This window comes from Zootoca vivipara, chromosome 14 (assembly GCF_963506605.1).
Source record: "Zootoca vivipara chromosome 14, rZooViv1.1, whole genome shotgun sequence".
NCBI lineage: Eukaryota > Metazoa > Chordata > Lepidosauria > Squamata > Lacertidae > Zootoca > Zootoca vivipara.
In genome coordinates, this window is record NC_083289.1 from 39,396,568 (window position 1) to 39,417,728 (window position 21,161).

General features: G+C 45.5%; 2 protein-coding genes across 9 annotated transcripts in view; both read right to left on the bottom strand.

Moving 5' to 3' along the window:
- The window catches only part of MARF1 (meiosis regulator and mRNA stability factor 1), a 40,204-nt gene extending 24,814 nt beyond the window's left edge, over window positions 1-15,390 (bottom strand). For 2 of the 8 annotated variants that reach the window (XM_035131051.2, XM_060282804.1), the window contains exons 1-10: window positions 15,252-15,390; window positions 12,976-13,180; window positions 11,223-11,909; window positions 9,378-9,567; window positions 7,978-8,204; window positions 7,337-7,454; window positions 5,284-5,456; window positions 3,861-4,289; window positions 671-837; window positions 432-590 (exon numbers count right to left, since the gene is read on the bottom strand). In XM_035131051.2, coding sequence (XP_034986942.1) covers window positions 432-590; window positions 671-837; window positions 3,861-4,289; window positions 5,284-5,456; window positions 7,337-7,454; window positions 7,978-8,204; window positions 9,378-9,567; window positions 11,223-11,909; window positions 12,976-13,119 — 2,294 coding nt within the window. In that variant the 5' untranslated portion in view covers window positions 13,120-13,180; window positions 15,252-15,390. Of the gene's footprint in view, window positions 1-431; window positions 591-670; window positions 838-3,860; window positions 4,290-5,283; window positions 5,457-7,336; window positions 7,455-7,977; window positions 8,205-9,377; window positions 9,568-11,222; window positions 11,910-12,879; window positions 13,181-15,251 lie in introns of those variants that run through there. The other 6 variants (XM_060282807.1, XM_035131054.2, XM_035131052.2 and 3 more) reach the window with 6 other exon arrangements.
- A 4,035-nt stretch (window positions 15,391-19,425) lies between these two features.
- LOC118092960 (uncharacterized) overlaps window positions 19,426-21,161 on the bottom strand; it is a 107,508-nt gene continuing 105,772 nt past the window's right edge. Inside the window, 2 exon segments of the mRNA XM_060282786.1 lie at window positions 19,426-19,575; window positions 20,221-20,343. Coding sequence (XP_060138769.1) covers window positions 19,426-19,575; window positions 20,221-20,343 — 273 coding nt within the window.

The following is a 21,161-nucleotide window of genomic DNA, read 5'->3' on the forward strand; positions in this document are numbered from 1 at the left end:
GGGCCATAGCTCAGAAGCAGAGCAATTTGCATGCACAAGGCATTTCCAGGTAGCACCAGGAATGTCCCTTGTTTGAAACCCTAGAGTGGCTTCCTGCTGGTGTAGACAATACTAAGTGATATGGACCAATGGGTCTTATATGCAGTATAAGCCAGTTTCTACATTCCTCAGTTTGGTTTCAGACCACTGCACTAATCCACTGGTGACAGGTATATATATGCAGACACACGTGCATACTGAGAAACAGGATTAAAACCCATTAAGTTTCCCAAGCATCTTGGGCTGGCTCTTAGACAAGCTTCTCTGCAGACCTCAGTGTCAGGATTCAACCGTGCACAAGCATTCCAAAGGAGCATTCAGAGAAATCCCCAAAATTGGAGCCCAGGGGTCTTCTGCTTTTGTCAGAGCTTTGGACTGCAAGAGATGCTTACCTAGAGGACCAGCGACTTTGAGATATCAGCACAGGACTGAGCTGCCTTGACGCTGTGAGCATACTGAAAGCAGATGGGTAGCTAACTTGGAATACATCATCCTTCTCTTTTTTATCTATTGGGGAGTTGTTGATGCTTCTGGCTGCCAGCGAATCTTTCCTGCATAAAGAAGAATGGCCTCATTAGCTTGCAATTTCGATTCTTGCTTTTTACAAATTTCAGACTTGCTCCTGACATACTTTAGACTGTTTTTGTGAACAGAGTCTCCTGCTCCTCCTTTCTTGGTTGCCAGGGCTATGGAACTTGATGCACTAGAGTTACTTTGCAATGATGCAGTATCCTCTTTTAGTGAGTCTTTGTGATTCTCGGTAATTTTCACATTCTTTGACTCCATGCGGCAAAGTTCCTTGAAGAAAAAAATTATGCAGGTCAGCAAGCGAGGGGATTATGGTAGGCTAAATGCAACCCACAACTTAGACATGAATATGAGACCTGCAGGTATAGGGCAGTATATAAATTCAATTCATAATAAGAATAATATCCCTTAGAAGAAGCACCTACACTTTGGAATTCTTGGCCTACTGACAACAGACAGGCACCTTCACAATACTCTTCAGTTTTTGCTTAAAACATTTTTGTTTGGGCAACTTATCCAGACATGTAGAAGTTACATGCAATTTATAGCTTTTTAGCTACTATTTATTTTAATCATCTTTTTAATGTTTTCATATACCTGGACTTCCTTGTTTTTATCAATACTTTGAATGTTTTATATTCCTGGTTAACCGCTTAGAGCAGGGGTGTCAAACTCAAATTCATCGGGGGCCGCATCAGCAGTTTGGTCACCCTCAAAGGGCCGGTTGTATCTGTAGGACTATGTGTCCACTCTTTATTATCATAAATTATTGTCACTGCATTCAATTATTACTGTTTTTTGTAATAATGTAAGTAATAACTAGCTCTGAAAGCAGAAACATAGTCAGAATAATGGCAAGTAGATATTCAAATGTACAATTATTGTACAATTTATTGAAAAATGATTTTTGGTAACTGCACTGGGTGGTGGAGGCTCGCTAGGGTTTCATGCAGGACCTTTGCAGAGCTACTAGTACCTGGAGATGCTGGGGTCCTTCTGCATGCAGGACAGATGTTCTGCCAGTGAGCCACCACCCTTCACCAAAGGGACTGGCTGAGGTTGACTCACTGGAGCTGCTCTCCTGGTTCCAGGGTTTAAGGGCCAGAAGTACAAAGCAGCATCCTATGTTTCTGAGGAGAGGGAAAGGGAGGGAGGGAGGGAGGAAGGAAGAAAAGAGGGAGTGGGAGGGAGAGAGGAAGGAAGGAAGGAAAGAGGGGAGAGAAAGAAGAGTAGGAAATAAGGAAGGGAATAAAGAAGGAAAGAAAAAGAAAGGGAGAGAAGACGGAAAGGGAGAAAGAAGGAAGGAAGTAGAGGGAAAGAAAGAATAAGAATGAGGGAGAGGAAGGAAGATGGGAAAGACGGAAGGAAGAAAGGAAGGAAGGAAGGAAGGAAGGAAGGAAGGAAGGAAGGAAGGAAGGAAGAAAAGAGGCAGCAGGAGGGAGAGAGGAAGGAAAGAGGTGAAAGAAGAGTAGGAAAGAAGGAATAAAGATGGAAATAAAAAGAAAGAGGGAGAGAAGACAGAGATAAAGAAGGAAGGAAGGAGAGGGAAAGAAAGAATAAGAACGAGAGAGAGGAAGGAAGAAAGGGAAGGGGGGGTCGCCGCCTTGATTCAGCGCCAGAAAAGAGCGCGAAGGGACCCAGGGGCAAAAAGCATTTCCCGTGCAGCGTGAGGCAGCGGGTGTCCGTTTTAGGAGAAGTGCGTAAAGCCTCAGAGTTGCACGTTCGTGAGGCTGAGCCACGGCAGCAGGAGGAGAAGGTGAGGCAAGAGGAGGAGGAGGAGGAGGAGGCGGCTTCCCGGGTCGGTGCCCGGCAGCACCGTGCAGAGAGTCCCGAGCCTCTGGGACGCAGCAGTGCTCTGTAGCACTTTGAATCCTCCTCCTCCTCCACACGGCGCTGCTGGGTGCTTTGTCTGTGCTTCAGCAGCAGCAGCAGCAGCCGTTTCCAGGCACCGAGCCGTGGCAGGAGGAGGAGGATTCAAAGTGCTACAGAGCACTGCTGCGTCCCAGAGGCTCGGGACTCTCCGTGCGGTGCTGCCGGGCGCTGACCCGGCAAGCTGCCTCCTCCTTCTCCTGCTGTGGCTCAGGGCTCTCCATGCAGTGCTGCTCCGGCCGCCTTTCTACCCCCCCCCCGGCCCCAGCTGTTTGTCGGTGCTTTGTCGGCGCGGCGCTTCAGCAGCAAGGTCCCGCTGCTGGGTCCCACTGGCTGGGGCGCTCGGCGGGCCACATGATGAGGTCTGGCGGGCCTGATTTGGCCCCCGGGCCTTGTGTTTGACACCCGTGGCTTAGAGGGTGTTGCTGCTGTTCGTTTTTAACCAACAGTATACACATTTTGCTACATAAATGCATGAAAAACATTTATGTGTAAATTTATGTAACAACCTTCTCATAAAACTTCAGGAATACAAAACAATCAATAAGATGACTGTCCAAGAAAATCTGTAAGCAGCTGCAAGGTCTGTCAGAATAATAATACCTTCAAGACATGCCTGAAAATCAAATGCAATGATGCCTGCCAAATATCTGCTGGAAAAATATTCTGCAGCATGGGACCAGCGACACTAGATGCCTGAATTCAGGTCAAAGCCAGCCAGGCCTCTGTAACACATGGGACAATTAAGAGCACTCCCCTAGATTATACGAGATCAAGCCTTTAAGGTAACCTGGACCCAATAGCCTTGAACCAGGTCCAGTAGCATGTGGGCAGCTAGTGCAGATGCTTGAGCAGCAAAAGCAGAATCTAAGTATGGGAAGCGCAATACAAGTCCTTCTTTTACACCAGCTAGTGGAACCTTGGGGTGCAACAAGCACAAACCCAGTTTCCAACATTGCATGTGGCACTGGCTGTGTGTCCCCTGCAAGTTCAGTAGAAACATCTGCAACTGGGTGGTTTTGCACAGAATGCAAAAGGGCGACCTATTTATGGACACCTGGGCTCAGTGTGCAGATTTTGAGGGACAGAGCCTGCAGGGCATGTGACACTAAGGCCAAAAGTGTGGTTTCCACTGTAACTTGACAAGACCACACATTTCAATAGAACTACTATGGGTTTGGCTACGAACATGAGTTTGACCAAACTGCGGGAGGCAGTGCAAGACAGGAGTGCCTGGCGTGCTATGGTCCATGGGGTCACAAAGAGTCGGACACGACTAAACAACAACTATGGGTTTGACTTAGATGGACACACTCCACAGAGGCTGGTGACAAAGGGTAGGGAAGACTAGTGGATTAACACCCCCCCCTCTAAGGCTGAATATGTCTCACCCACCTCAGAGTTTTAAATCATGAAGCTATTACCTGCAAGCTCTTTACGCTGGTGTTCTTTGCAACAGAGCCGTGCAACTGAGGGCCTTTTCCCACAGCAGCTTTTGCTGATGGGTCAGTGGAGTCCTTGCCCACGAGGCACAGCTTTGTGCTCTTGTTCGCTTTTTTGGGCGACTTCACTTTTTCCGCTCCGGTAGAGCTTGCGTTCTTGGCTTCAGCAAGCTCCTTGTTTTTAGGGGTAAAAGAGACGACGATCCTGTTGCCGAAGACGTCTTCGTTCTCCATCCGCTTCTGAGCGCGCTCAGCGCTGTCTTGATTTAAGAAGCGGAGGATCGCGCTGCTGCCGGAAAGGGTCAGTACTTTCCCTCCGCAATTGTCTGACAAACGGCGGAGCCTGTAGCAGACACTTTTGCTGTCTCTGTTTGTTGGCAGGTTGTAAACATAAAGCAGGGTATGGCATGCCTAAAAGACAATGGTTGGTTTTTAGTGGGCTTCTAGAGAATAGGGGGTAGAATCATAGCTGAAGACACAGCATGCTGGTATTATATCATTAAGAAATGGCAACCCGGAAAAACCATAGCTTATGGACTATTTGTGCTCAAGAAAATTTGGAACATGGGCTGATAAAGACTCCGAAGATTAAGCTTTGGACAGACACCACTAATTGCCAGGCGATTTACCAGCTACCACTGCTGGCCTGGGTCTCCTCTTCTGCCTTTTTAACTGCCCATACTGCCCTGGGGCAATGTAGTATCCATCTTGGGTGTCTACTCATGCCCTAGGGCAGTGGACTATGATTCTATTTCACCTGAGATTTCTGCATTACTGGGGGCTGGAGTAGATGACCATCAGGATCTCTTCCAAATCTACAATTCTATGCCTGGGTAATTAAAATGGTGGCTGCCTAATGTTCATTGGAGTACGACACCCCTCCTCTTCTTCCTTTTCCTGTCTGTAAATCCATCCAATGCCCCCAACCCCACTGCAATATATGAGAGGGGACAAAGACCTGCAGTTGCACCAAGCCACCTGCTGCAATGAGGGGGCAAACCTGGGAGCAAACATCACTGCAAGCTTCTCCACAAAATCAAGAGCACTTCAACTTTTCATGAAAATCTGCAACAGAAGTCCCAAATTTTGCACTTGTTTCTGTATTCTGAGAGTTCACAAAACAGTTAAGTTTCATGCTCACTTTGAGCAACATAATGCTTATTGTTCCCAGAGTAAAGCCAGCATATGTTAAAAAGAAATTTTAACATGCAACTGGTGCATGGGAGAGTCTTGTTATGAAACTTGGAGCTAGCTGTTTAACCATGTATTGCTGGCACGTGAGTTGTTATTGCATGTCACACCCAGGACCAGCCTAAGCCACATCTAGAAATACAATTACTTTGGGCTGAATGGAAGCTAGTGCTCCAGTCAAGTCATCTAAAAACCAGAGAGGAAAATCACTTACTGGTTTTTTCAGTGGCAATCTTGGAGGCAAATCTGAAATGAATTCCTCAAATCTGATGAGCTCATGAGCATGATGCAAGAGAGCCTCAGAAGCTTGATTTTTATGCACCAGGATTATGTGGAAACCATGACGGTGTCTCAAGTCACTGAGCTCTAGTGCAAAGTTAACATCAGCTGAAAAACAAAAGCCCAACAGCAACAATAAATCATTGACTGAAGAGTTTTGACAAGTTCACATTTTCATAGGCTGTTTTCCCCCAAAAGCCTCAGCAGATCAATATATTTTGCAATATGGCAACAAAGCCATATTGGGACCCTGTTTTCTTTCCTGCTTGCCACTATTCATTGCATTGCCTGTGTTAAACAAAACAACAACAACCCTGCAAGGATAATTTCATTTCAAGAATCAGGTGGCAGCCTGCCTCCACAAAGAATAACCCAGACACACAGAATAATTCAGACTAAAAATGAGAACTTATTCTTGTGACTCACCGGTAAATGAAAAACATCATTTTGTTCATTCAGTAGCTTGTTTATTCCTCGCTCCCCCCCTTCCCCAAAATGGAATCCGCCAGCAATAAATTTATCTCACTCTTTGACTGCCTCTTTTCCTTCCACTTTGGAAGATGGGGAAAAGAGAAGGGGTGGGGAGAATGCCAGGAAGGGGACACAATACGAGAGGGCGCCTCTTGTGGACATCCGTAAAGTGTGACTTTAGAAAAGACTTGCTCACACTTAAAGGAGACAAAACTCTTTTCACCCTTAACCTTCAATGGCCTACCTTCATATGAAGGGCCACAGCTCATTGGCCAAGCATGTTTTGCATGCAGAAGGTCCCCTGGCTGCTCCAGTTAAAGGGGCCTCAAGCAGCAGGGCTGCTCCATCTGAGCCTTGGAGAGCCACTGCCAGTCAGAGTAGACACCACTGGGTTAGCGAGACCAATGATCTGACTTGCTACAAGGCAGCTTTGTGTGCTCAAACAACTGCAGGCTGTACAAGGAGGCAGCAGTTTCTGACTGTTATTTCTACTACTGTCTCATTTAAAACAGCAGTTCCCAAATCCTGAATGAGTTAAGGGGAGGCTGTAGTTACTCAATATGGAGGAAACAGACTTCATACACACTCAGAGGGCAACTAGTTATTTGTGTTCCTTCCTCAACTGAGCCATGGCTCAGATTACACCCTGAACCGAGGAGAAAGAAGATACAGATGCATCAGACAGGCTGAGAAGGTGGTGCTCCAGAGTGTAAAGCAGAGCGAGGAAACATGCGGCTCTTGATATGTTATCCGACTACTGTATGGAGGACCAGGGGAATCTGCATCCCCAGCCCCACCCACTGCTGGTACAAGGCCCCTAGAAGGTTCCCCATGACTGATTGTGGCCCTAGCAATCTGTATTCTTCCTAAACCTGGAAACTTGAAGAAGGAACATTAATAGATATTTCAATGTAGCATTCATCGGCTTTGATAGAAGCCGAAAGCTGTTTCCAAGGACACTTGTACCTTGGAGGTCAAACAGCTTAATTTCCAAATGTTTTGGCTCCCGAACGCCGCAAACCCGGAAGTAATTGTTTCAGTTTGTGAACTGATGGGGCGTCTGCGGCTTCCGATTAGCTACAGGAGCTTTCTGCAGCCAATCAGAAGCCATGCTTTGGTTTTGAAATGTTTTGGAAGTTGAACTGACTTTCGGAATGGATTCTGTTTGACTTCCAAGGTACAACTGTATCTCGTTCCTTTGTTCTCTACAGTCCCACTTGAGCCAATGCAACCCTCCTGGCATGGACTGTAAAACCAAGACGAATTAAAACCCAGAATAGTTTTCTATTTAATGTTATGCTCATTTAAGCAAAATGGGGGTGGGGTGGGGGTGGGAAATCCCTGCTGATCATAACACGTTATGCAGAAGTTGTGCAAAACTCATTACCACTGTGATTAGGGTAGTTTGTGCATCGACCTGAATGAAACTGTGCAGATGTTCTTATACGTGGGCAAAAACCAACCAAATGACCACAAAAACGCATCCTCTCTCTTTTTAAAGCACTGTTTATACATACTTGATACAAGGACCACAGTGGCTGGTGCGGCGTGAGTATCGGCAAATCTTCTAAGACTCTGTCTGAGTTTGTCATCAGCTGCATTCTTTGCTGTTGCGTTAATGTGTGCAACTGTCACCTAAAGAAAGACAGGGAACATTCGTACTAAATATAACAGGACCCAATAAAACACCTGAGAAGCTTCCTGTAGATGCAGCAATGCAGCTGGAAAAATAAAAGTCTTTCCTGCTCCAGAGGGTAGGACCCAAATCAACGGAAGAAGGTTACAAGAAAGGAGATTCCAACTAAACATCAGAAAGAACTTTCTGATGGCAAGAGCTGTTCGACAGTGGACCCTCAGAAGGTGGTGGACTCTCCTTCATTGGAGGTTTTTAAGCCATAGCCAGGTTTTTTGCCCCGGGTGAAGTCTCCAGAGGGGTGCCATTGAGGGTCCCAGCCTGTGTGTTTGTGTGTATGCAAATGTGGGTGCCAAACTGAGTCTTTGACCCAGGTGAAATAAAGCCTAGTTTCGCCCCTGGGTTGTATGGCCATCTGCCATGGGTGCTCTAGTTGAAATTCCTGGCTTATGAGACCCTCCAACTCTGCAGTTTCAGGAACTATTCGCTTCCCTGGGTCAAACTTTAAACTGGAGAGAAGTTTACCTGACAGTTGTTCAGTTCTTCAATAACTTCTTTGCTCTCCTTACTGATATCACATACACAAATGAACTCTGCTTCTCTGTGGCCTTTGAAGAACTTTTCACGAATTCGCTGTACCACTGCAACAGCTGAACGTCCAGAAGGAACAGAACAGTTTTCAATATCCCAAAAGACTCCAATGGGAGGCAAATTTTCTAGCACTTGGCCTGTTAGAGCAACCTCTGGAGATCCTACAGTTGGAAAAGATAGAAAGTAGTCATATGCTATTGTTAGAATTTGCAGCAGTTTCACAAGTTTGCCAGACGTTAGAATGCTATATCTGGGGGATTAATTACACAGAAAACTGTTAAAGTCAGGATGGTTAACCTTTAGCTTTCCAGATGTTGCTGGACTACAACTCCCATAATCCCTGGCCAATGGCCATGCTGTTTAGGGGCTCTTCAACGATCCTGATCTAACCACATCTGGAGGGCCACAATTTAACCACCCATGGATTAAATCCATCTAGTTTAAGTGATATATCAGGGGAAATGTTCAGCATAATACCATTAGTTAAAACATCAGCCCCTCTGTGGTCCACATTACATTTACCCCAGAGCAAACTTTTTATGGCCAATGGAATCATGCCAGTATAAAGGCACTTTTTGACCCTTACATGGTGGAATTTCATTTCACTCCACCTGAGACAAACTGGGATCTTTAATTTCAATAAGCAGAACTAAGAAAAAAATCCATAGTGAGGCATCTGACATAAAGCAAATCAGCAGATTGAGACTTTGAGGTTTTAACCAAAGTTCTGTCTCACACATTATGCAATGCAAACGGCAATGGACGAGACCAGTGTACCCAGCACAGGGAGTAGACTGGGCTATTTAAAGTCCAGGTAGTTAAAAGGCTGTTAAGAGAGAAATAAGGATAGCCACTTGGTGACTGCAGTGAATAAGGATGGGTTGGTTTGGCTGACTGGCCTGCTTGCCTCCTCCCCAACCCCTGCCTGAATTCTGCAGGCTACATTCCATGCCATCACAGCCACAGATAATATGCTAACAGGATAATGATAGATATATTTTGCCCATCTACTTCCAAGAATGTAATAAAAAACCCTGCTGGATTTAAAAAAGAAAAGAAAACGGCTGATCTAGTTCAGCATTCCAAAATAACCATCAAGGTGCCTTCCGGAAGCCCATAAGCAGGATATGATTTCAACAGCCCCCCTTCCACATTTATTCTCCAGTAACTAGGAATTGCCTCTGAACCTGTTAGTCCCATGCAGCCATAATGACTAACACCCATTAACAGATGAATCTGTGAGAGGAAAAGGATGACCCCAAAAGGCAACACTTAAAAGAGATAATGCTCTTATAACAGATCAAACAGTCCATGGTTCATTTTTAAAAGCACACCTGCCAATTTACCGTATTTCTGTGGCAACTGACCAAAGCTGCTTGCCAAAAGTAAAGTCTTCTCTTTTCTTACTCCTTTGGTTCCGCAGCCATTACATATTGGGAGGGAGACAGGTGCAGCTTGGACATTTGGAGGAGCTGTATTTGGCCATAGGTTAGCTGCATCAACCACACTCTCTCTGGATGGCTGCTGGGAAAAGTTTAGCATCATTTATTAACCACATTAAGAGAGACATAAATGCAGCGTGCTGTCAACTGACCTACATTCCATGTGGACTAGGAGACCTGCTGTGATTTTGCAAGGGTCTATATAAGTTAAAGCGCATACATTTCATACATACCCTGGGTTGGCAACTTTTTAAAAAAAGGGGGGGGGGAGAAAGCTTCCTCACTTTGAAGAGGGGTGGAATCAAGTTTCTCTCTTTTGTTTCTGAAGTAGCTTCTTGGGGTGCAAGGAGTCCAGGGGAAAGCGCACAACTTGAGAACAGTGCAGGACTGAGACATACTGTAATTGCTTTACTGGATCTAGGCCAATGCACATCCCGTTCAGTCTCAACCACTGACAGGGCAGAGAAGAGAAAAAACGGGCTAAAAAACGGCCACATTAACTCAAGGGACAAATCCCAATGGTGCTGTAAATATATCTGTAGCAAAAATAGCACCTCACATTAATGGGAGATTGTGGATGCCCACAGCACAGGCTTCTGGTAACCAATCCCTACCCTGCTCTACTGTGGTAGGGTCTGGGTGGACATTAACATGTGATCACACATTGCAAGTTTTCCCTCTTAAAAGGCTTCGTTGCCCAAGTGCCAAAAAGTTGTCGCTGAAGAAGCAATATTTGCTAGCATCCATGTGATAGGGCTGCACTTATTAAAGAACCTCAACATTTATTACCGAGTTTAGGATTTGAGTTACTTCTACTGCTTTGGCATTAGTTTCAGGTAACAAACATGACTCACCTTTAAAAAGTACCCCCCCCCCCCAAAAATATGCTTTTTTCTTAGCATCTGTTTGGTGGGCCAAATAATAATGCAACAGGGGGAATGATGAAAAACACCTTTGCTTCAGTGAGAAAATGGCTGTCATGAAGTGCGCATGGCGTAACACAAAATGGTTGCTGTGGAGAGCTGTGGCAAAACGCAAAATGAGAGTGGCAACCACCAATGACAACCTTATGATTCCCATGGGATGTCAGCTATGCCCTGCTGGTCCCGATTATGGAGATCTCTTTCACATACACTGCTGCTATTGTTGTCTAATAAAACCAGTGATCACCCCTCAAATATAGAAGGTAGCCATATTACTCCCCTTTCACAAAAATCACTAACAAGGTACCTGCATATTTTGCCCCATTAGCTTCTTTTCTAAGAGGGCTAAAGACATTATTATTATTATTATTATTATTATTATTATTATTATTATTTTTAAATGAAAGTTCAGAGTCTAGGACACCTTCCCAGGGACAACACTGGGAACCTTCATGGGCGCCATGTCATCCGTGGGCTCCAGGCTGGCAACTCCTGATGTAGCATCTAACCACAGCTTGGAGCTTTAGCTGAACTGAACCTGTGTGCCAGCGAAAGTGAATACTAAGTTTATTATTCCAGAATGGTTAGATGAAGTATGCTGCTCCTCAAGAAACTACAGAACAGGATTAGGAGACTCAAGAGGGTTTTACATTTCTATGAAGCTGGCAACCATCCACCCCAATTCCAAATACAGTTTAAATCAACAAGATATTAATTGGAAGGCCGGAGAGATCAGATTAAAGCTACGAAACATCCAAATACTCTACTGACATTTTCACTATACACAGTATGTTATAAACGGTGTGGTACAAACCTTGGTTAGACACTCAGTGCAGTAGTGAGAGCCCTTTAAGCAAACTGAAGGTGCCACTTTTACGTGCAGCGAGTTGGTGCAAGCACAAGAAGTTCGCTCCGATTGTGCAACGTGCTCCTCCAAAAGCCCCGCAGCCCCGCTTGTGAATTCAGAACAGGAGAAGTAGCCCGAAGTTGTGCAGCTCTGATGGGTAGGAAATGGGTGCAGTTTGTGGACGTTGCTGTGGCAGGACTGGAAGTGTAGCTTCCCACAGCAGGGGAAATGTGGGCAAGAAGAGACATCGTTTTCCAAGCACACTCCAGACAAGTCACTGGCCACTCCTGCCACGCCACTTCGTGTTGGAACGTTCTTGAATGACGATGCAGACCGATAGGCAAACCCAGACCCTATCTGACAAGTGATTGTGCCTTGTGAGTCTAATACTGTGCCAGGGTGAATCAAGTTACCACCACCACTGTTGCTGCCGCCACCACTACCACCAAAACGTAGCTGAGGCACATGAATGGAAGAATCAGAGTTATGAGTACAACAGCTTACTTTGGAACCAGATGAAAGTTGGATTTGCTTTTGCTGAAGGGTGTGATCACTGGGAAGGGGGACAGCTGCGTACTGTTTCAAAGCAGTATGGCGGGGGGATGGAACATCCTTCAAATCCACAGCAGCTTTCTTATTCTCCATGGACTCGTTCTGAGGGGTAAAGAGCCATTATAAAGAAGATCAGAGGATACATTTAGTCTTATAGCACCAGGTTACGGCTCCAACAGACAAAACCTGCGAGGGCACGGAACTCGCATACTAAACACATTTAACTGGTTTGAACTATTATGTAGGCCAAAGGCAAACTTCATATATTCATTTTACATATTTACTGGGTTTTGAACCAATTTAGATTTTTTTTTTTAACACAAGAAGCGGAACAGAATGAAGATTTGATTACAGTTGCCAGCAGAACAAGGGTACTGATGGCAGAAAACAGATACTGTGTAAAAGGTAAAGGTACCCCTGACCATTAGGTCCAGTCGTGACCGACTCTGGGGTTGCGCGCTCATCTCGCATTATTGGCTGAGGGAGCCGGCGTATAGCTTCCAGGTCATGTGGCCAGCATGACAAAGCCGCTTCTGGCAAACCAGAGCAGCACATGGAAACGCCGTTTACCTTCCCGCTGTAGCGGTCCCTATTTATCTACTTGCATTTTGACGTGCTTTCGAACTGCTAGGTTGGCAGGAAAGAGAGGTAAAGAGTTGTTTAAAGGTAACTGCTGGCATACTCCAAGCCCTCCTCTTTTACTACCTGGATAGCTCAGTTGGTTAGAGTATGGTGCTGATAACGCCAAGGTGGCAGGTTAAATATAAAGAAAACCCCTCGATTTATCACCCACCATTGAACCCAACACGCTCTTATGTGATTTTGAGTTGCGGGCTTACTGGTCTAAACATTTAAAGCAAAAATGGGAATCTGTGTGTAATGTAGGAAACATATGAACCTCCAGTTGGACAACAAGTCCCATCTTCCCTGACCAGTGCCCATGCTGATGGCAGCTGAAGTCCACTATCCCAGGTTGGGGGCCTTATAGGGCAGGACACATTTATGAACAGTTTCTGGGATAGAGGGAAACTTCCCCTTAGGAGAGTATTAAATATCTTAATATACATTGCACCTTCTCTCTTTGATGACACAAACAGGACACTTAGAACCTTCAATAGGTCACTGGTGTACTAGTATTCCACTCAGCAAATGTATGCCAAAATCCTACCGCTTTTGCACTAGGAGGGAAACTCTGTTCAGTAGCTGAAAAGCAGTTAGAGAATTTCCACAGCCATGGTTTAGCATCGTTATTCTGTTGCTGAAGCCATCCAAACGATCTAGTACAGACGTCCTCAGTTATGTTTCCTTCCATTATACTGCCAAACAGAGGTCAACATTCTGACATCTTTCCTTTCTTTCATTCTCTGTACCTGCTAAAAAAAGAAAAGTATATATTTAAACCACAAAATCAATCCAGGTATGATAATTAAAATGACCTAACGTTTAGTTAATATTAACCTTTAGTTGCAAATGCTATGTGGAAACAATTTATGCAATCATCTGTTCTGCTTGTGGGGGAGGGGGAAATCCCACTGTTTTCTCAGCAAGCACCACAAATAAGCAAACATTGACTAACACTAACTACAGGAATACAGATTTCCTGATTCCGGCCAATTCTGGTAGTACTGTTACACGCCACCCTGATCTCTGAGAGGTGCAAGATTCCAGGGGTTCCAGAAGCTTACCCAGGGTTCGGTTTCCTTGGAATGAGGGACAGCGGAGATTGTGGTGTCTTTAGGATATGTGGCATATTTGCACATATATACAACCTGTGCCTAGAATGGAGAAGCTCACAGCTTTAGCAACCAAGGCTCCTCCCTTAGCTGCAGCCTTGGACTCAAGCAATAAAACAGGAATGGTTCTGTCTCTCCCAGCTGCCCAGGCTGCAACCTCTACCTTCTACCTCACATAACTTAACTCTCAACTCTGGCCTTTGTCTCAACTCTGGCCAAGTTGAGGGAGGGCACAGAGCCACTTCCTGACCTCAGGCACAGAGCCAAATCCTTTGTTCCCTTGGTGGCCCATTACCTCACTAGCAAGCCTGGCTTTTCCAGGAATTGAATCTGTGCTTGGTCCAAGAATTAGAAGGTGGCTCAGGCACAGAGCCTACCCCCCTAATACATAACAATACTACAGTATACCTTCACTAATAAGTAAATAATTTGTTAAAAGCACCCCAAATCTGCTCTATTTATATTATAAGATTTATATCCTGCCTTCCAGGACAAGTGTCCTCACAAGGCAACATATAAAACCAGTCATAAGAGACACAAAATCAACAATTTAAAATTTATGATTATCCCACTTTAAGCAGTCAACACCTCTGTAAGAAACAGCTATTAAAAATTTAAAGTAGACTGAAATTAAAATGCTCTACTAGCTTCCTTCTGTAGGCTCCCCAGTAAAGTTTCGCATATCCCCAGGTTCTTACAACTCCACATATTGCTATTAACATAACCCTGTGCCTTTACTATGCTGAATTGTGGTTACACCAACCCCACTCCACTACTACGGTAGGAGGCTGCTAAGGGAGTTGGGGTATGGAAAATGAATACGTAATGAAAAGTATTCTTAATAGACCTTTACTATGCCTTTTTAAAATTTCAAACTGCCCTGAGCGTTGGCTGAGAAACAGTTCACAAGCCTAACTACCAAGGGTGTATATATTTTAGATTAAAAAGTTTCACCTTGGGAGCTACTCTGCCGGGCCTTTGCTTTGGGCTATGGAATAAAGCAAGAGGACGCTTGAAGGAGCCGAGGAGTTGAGAGCAAGCTGCCAGAAGAGCAAGGGGAGCTACAAGCAGAGGGAAAAGAGCTCCCGGGGAGACGCCATGGGGGACGAGGAGTTTAATGCAGCTGCGGGGAGTGACTGAGTCACCCATGTGGCTACTAGAAGTTTTAAATTACAGTAATTACAAGGGAGGGAGAAAAACTCTACAGGAGAGCTCGTTGATTTGGCTTCTGAACCCTAGCGGTTCCCCTTTTCAGAGTTCTAGTTCATTTGTCGGGTTGCTTTATCCGCTACGCAATTTATTAAGCTATCACCGTCAGGTTCTTAAAATTGAAATTATTGATATTTGATTTTTTTTTAAGCCGCACTGCATGGGGAAACCAGGCTATATACTGTACTGTATACTTCACCCACACTTATAAGCAATAAACTATGTGTAAGGGGAGCAATGGGATGGAGGGGGCGCGACAAGCCACAAACGGGGAGGGGAAACCCTCGAGGAAAAAATAAAAGTCCCCCCAAGGCCACCCCTAACAACGTATGTAGAAGAGGGAGGGGGAGATATAAGGGGACACTGACCGGGAAAGAGAAGGGGAAAGGGCCCCTGAGCATGCACAGAACTCTTTCCCTCCCACATTCTCTCTCCGCCCCAAGTCTTCAGCCCCCCTCCTCCTCCGAGACACCCCACGCGCGTCCCAGCTGCGTCCCCTCACCTCTCCGGCCCCACGTCCTCCACCTCACATCCCAGCGCCCAGCGCCTGCGTCCCGCCGCCGCCGCCTCCTCTCCCTTTTTGTTTTGCTCCCCGCCTTCTCCTTTCCCCCTCTCCGACTTCCGCCTGCGCTCCGCTACTTCCGGCGCCTCCTGCCGTTAAGGGAAACCCGCTCGCTGTCGTAAAAGGACGCCGCTGCCGTAACACGCCCCTTTACCTATCCTCTTCTTGGAATTTAGGCCCGCGTTCCCCCCCCCAGGGCCCCTCGCGCGCGCATGCGCGCGGGGTAAGCCCTGCTATTCTCCGCTAGTGTTAGCTCTCCTCGGTTAGTTTCCCCTGCCCCTCTAATTACCGTAGTGTTAATTATTTCTCGCCCCTTTCCATTGTGTGTTAGAGCTGAGAGCCGGTCACTGGCCTTCAAGGTCATGACTGAGTGGGGATTCGAACCCTGTTCTCCCGAGTCCTAGTCCAGCACTCTCGCCATTACACCACACTGGCTTTAGCAGGCCGCACTGTAGTGACTAGAGCAGGGGTCAGCAAACCTTTCCAGCAGGGGGCTGGTCCACTGTCCCTCAGACCTTGTGGGGTGCCGGACTATATTTTTTTTGGGGGGGATGAACGAATTCCTATGCCCCACAAGTAACCCAGAGATGCATTTTCAATAAAAGCACACATTCTACTCATGTAAAAACATACTGATTCCTGGACTGTCTGTGGGCTGGATTTATAAGGCAATTGGGCTGGATCCGGTGTCCCAACAGGGACCTGGGAGAGCAGAGTTCAAATCCCCACTCGGCATAATGCCTTGGGCCACTCATTGCCTCTGTCCGCCTAACCTGCCTCGCAGGGTTGTTGTGAGGGTTGAATGAGGAGGGGGAGAACCCTAGTTGCCACCTTGAGCTCCTTGGAGAAAAAAAAGGCAGGAAACAAATGGAATGAATGAATGGTTTTGCGGGTGCAAATCCTACTCTAGATGCTTTGGACAAAGCTATGTGCTTTAAGGTTGTGGTGGTGTGGATGTAATGAGAAAGGTCCTCTGAGCAGGTGCAGACTGCTTCCATCGACTCCCCCAAGCTGCCCATCTCTTCCAAGCTTTCATTTTCACCCCTCAGGGATTCCTCAAACATATCAGAGAGCAAGCCCTGCTGAACTCAATGGGACTACCGGTAGCATCTGATGAGATAAGGACAGGTGTGTTGCAACAAGAACTGTTTGCTGTTCTTTGCTGCATCTTTGTCACTAATTATGACAAAGCTTCTGTGGTTCAGAGGCTACTCATTTTTCCACATGAAGGTGTATTCATTCTGTCATGTGAGCCTTCTCCTGAAGCCTAAAGCAGTAAGATATGTTTATATTATATTACAAGATATATTATATTACAAGATTTATTTAATTTACAAATTGCTTCCTGTGAAGCAACCTGGAAGTTGACCGGCAGTTATTTTCAAAAGGATCGCACACACCATACATTTAAAGCAGGGGTCAGCAAACTTTTTCAGCAGGGGGCCGGTCCACTATCCCTCAGACCTTGTGGGGGGGCCAGACTATATTTTGAAAAAAAAATATGAATGCATTCCTATGCCCCACAAATAACCCAGAGATGCATTTTAAATAAAAGGACACATTCTACTCATGTAAAAACACAAGGCAGGCCCCACAAATAACCCAGAGATGCATTTTAAATAAAAGAACACATTCTACTCATGTAAAAACATGCTGATTCCCGGACCATCCGCGGGCTGGATTGAGAAGGTGACTGGGCCGTATCCGGCCCCCGGGCCTTAGTTTGGGGACCGCTGATTTAAAGTATACCCCTTACACCCCAAGAGCTACAATTCCTAGCACCCTTAACAAACTACAATTCCCAGTGTGTCTTGTACAAACTTCATAATGCAGTGTTGTATATGGTGGTCATGCAATGTCTTATATGGACATCTAAAATGAAGGCAATCTTCTCTTTTTTAATTGATGGTTTTATTTGGCTTAATGTTTCTCTTACTGGTTTTGAAGTTTTGTTGTTGTTACATTGTATTTATAAATTGCTTTAAGTTCACTGTTGAAATATTCCAGAGCAACCATTATTGATAAGTTGTTGGCTATCACTGCTATCCGTCACACACACACACACACACACACAAAAACCCCCTGGTAAATAAAGACAACCTCGTAGCATGATTTTTTTTTTACTAATAATTGGTTTATTATTATTATTATTCAATCAAAATAGTTCAGTCTATTTAACTTACAAGATCTAAGGTGATATGGCAGCCAAGACATTTCATCCAGTGATTTCTAACATGCCATTACATACCCAGTCTGCACAGGCAGTTTAAAAGTACTCTAAGGAATGGATTTAGCACATGGCTATATCAAGTTCATTTCGATGATTGTTGGATTTGGGGATTGAAAGCAAGAGCAAAGGTGAGGCATTTCGCTGAAAGGTGTCGAATGCACCTACTAGCCATGTGTCAAAAGGAAATTTCAGGGATTGCTCTGCATTTATTCTGAGGATCTTAAATTCGGAGCTGCTAGAATTCAGAGCCCGGATTTCCCCATTTGCAGCCTGAGCGAGATGCCCTTCTACAATGAGATTCTTCATTTGTTAACACAACATATCTTCACATTTCCATTTATTATAAATTCTACTGCGCTTGATGCTGTTTCTTTTCACGCTGGATGTTCTTTATGGTAAAGGCACAGCAAAGTTGGTTTGGGCACAGAATGGCACATTTCCGCCTTCTTCAGAACAAAGTGGAATCAGAAACTATCTGAAAGTTAGACAGGTCTAACTATTCCCCGAGTTTCTTCACTAAAGCCACGTTGTGGCTGGCTGGGAGGCTGGGCTTTCCAAACAGATTAAGTACATCAAGAGCCAGTGTGTGGTCGGTCCTCCATTACAGAGTTGGCCTTGAGATCTAGGAGACCTGAGTGCGAGTCTCTGCCTCTACCATGGGCTCATTGCACGGTCTTAGGCAAGTTGCTGTCTTTCTGCCTCAGGTCTGCAAAATTGAAATAAAAAAGGTTGATGAGGAGGTCAACTGTAGAAAAGCATAATCAAAATAATAATATAAGCATGTCAGATCAACCCTAGACCCAAACATTCTGGCAATTTTGGTTACAAGCTGTTGCTTGCCACCCCAATCTCTGAGCAGTGTGAGATTACCGAGGTTCCCAGAGTTCAGCTTCCTTGGAGTGAACGACAGGGTGGTGTCTCAAAGCTGTATGGTTTATTTAACCTGAGCCTACAATGGAGGAGCTCACGGCATTAACATCCCAATGAGGTCTTGCTTCTCCTATAGCCATGGCCTTGGATTCAAGCAGGTATCAAGCATGTCTCTCCCTCACAAGCTACAGCCTACAGCCTGCCACCTGCTTCTAGCTGTCACACAAAACTCTCACAAGGTTTTGGTTCCTTCTAACTACTAGACGGGTGAGGGAGGGGGCCTTACCCATTTGCCCTGTGGGCACAGAGCCACTTCCCCTGTTACCCTAAGGATCCATACTTAGGCCATTATGAAAAAAGGTGGCCTGTCTGTTCAAGCAGTTGAATCCTTGGTGCATCCAGGAATTAGAAGAGACTCAGGCATACAGCCTAACTCCTCCACCCCAAAAAGAAACAAAAAAACCTCACTACAAAGCTGAGACTCTCCTATGATCTATGATAAGCAACTGAAAAGGCAAGGTGGGCTACTCATTTCCTAAATAAATCAACAAACCAAAAGTTGCTGGGCTGGTGATACTGTTTGGAGCCTGAACTTATTGCCAAAGTTACTTTTTCAAACAATGGTCCTCAGTGCGAAAAGCAAGTATTGCTACATAAAAAAGTATTTGTCACACACCCCACCTCTGTGTATGGTTCTGTGCAACACTTCTCTAGCCAAGGATTGTGCCATCTGGTTTGGTGATCCATGAGGGGGCAGGATACACCATGGATTGGCACAGAGTGGGGGGAATCACACGGATGAGCCACAGCAACGTGTGGCAGGGCCAGCTAGTTATTTTATAAACCTCTATTATGTCACTTTTCCCTCTAAATTAAAAAGTCCCTTTCCTCATAGAGGAGTTGAGTGGGAGCCATAATTGGCATGCTATCCTAAGATTATCTATTTGAAGACAGCCATATTAACCTCCCCCCCCCTCCAAAATTCACACACACACCACCACCACCACCACCACCTTACTTACTACATTGAAGCGGCATCTGCAAGGGAACAAAATTTCTGCTGCACAAGTTCACAAATGCCGCAGCCAAGGTGCAAGCCGCTTTTACACTCTGCAGTTCACACATGTCAGTTTTGCACAGGACATAGAATGGCTCTGGGTCCACCTTTAAAAGAAAGAGGTGGTAAGTCCCACGGGAAGAAATCTGGAACCGTCTGTTTCGGTCTAACATTGCTTCTGTCATCACTAACAGAGACAGCAGATAGGAAGCTTCCATTATTGCCCATGTAGTGATGGGGTGAGCTCCCGTTGCTTGGTCCCAGCTCCTGCCAACCTAGCAGTTCGAAAGCACGTCAAAATGCAAGTAGATAAATAGGAACCGCTACAGCGGGAAGGTAAACGGCGTTTCCATGTGCTGCTCTGGTTTGCCAGAAGCGGCTTTGTCATGCTGGCCACATGACCTGGAAGCTATACGCCGGCTCCCTCGGCCAATAATGCGAGATGAGCGCGCAACCCCAGAGTCGGTCACGACTGGACCTAATGGTCAGGGGTCCCTTTACCTTTACCTTTAGTCCAGTATAGCCAGCTCTGATTGGCAGCGGCTCTCCAGGGTCTCAGGCAGGGGCTTTCCCGCCATTACCTATATCCTGAGCCTTTTAAAACCAGAGCTGCCAGAATCTTGAGCTTGGCTTGCTAACAGGGGCGAATTGGCACACACCTCAGGTAGGCTGGAATTATGGTGTGCAAACAGCAGCAAACTCACATCTTGTTTTCCTGTTTTGATCAAAAAAGAAAAGTAAAAGGTACTCACTACTCTGAAGCAGTTCCTGAAGAGGGAATTAGCATCCAGGAAGAAAGCTTTGCAGATCTCAGGGCTAGATGAATCGAGACACGGCTTGAGGGTCCTCTTCATCTGGCTGCAGTGGTCGCTCACCTCGGTGGCAAAAATCAAATGCGTTTTACTTGCTTACTTTTTAAAATATAATAATCATAAGTAAATAAGAATAAAAATGTGCACCCCCACCCCCGAGACCATTCCATTGCAACTATCCAGCCTCCCAAAATTTCAACACCTCTTGCAATGGTTTGACCCCTTTCCGCTTTAACAATACTTATTCTACAAACACCTTCCATATCTCCTCAGAATCATTTCTCTTCCATATTCCCTGTCATACCTTAATGGCACATGCTAATTTATCATCAATAGCTATATCACACACCTCTTTATACCATCTTTCCATTTTCTATTCTGCTCGCCCCTTCCACTTCCTGGCTATCATAATCCGTGCAGCTGTCAATAAATTTGTGAGCAAGTCCTTCATAGCCTGTGGACCTTCCACCCCATTATTTCTTTATTTTATAAGACAGTTTTGAAACTGCCAGTAGCCGACTCATTTAAAAAAGCATTTTATTTGGATGCAGCTTTCCCACACCCACCCATGCATGAGTTAACATGTGCTCCAAATGTGGGTTCGTGGTTTAGCCCTCCTAGACAAAGCACAAACAGTAAACCGTACAGTATACCTTGGTTGCAAGCTTGAGATTAGCTTCAAGAGAGCTAAAAACCACAAGCCCAAGTTTGGACAGCCAAATCATTGCTCAGTACTGTCTACACTGACTGGCAGTGGCTCTCTGGGATTTCAGCGACGGAATCTCTCTCCCAGCCCTACATTGGAGATGCCAAGCAATTGCTCTACCACGGAGCTGCGGCCCCCCTCACAACTCAGTGGTTCCTCTGCAAAGTAAAGGCGT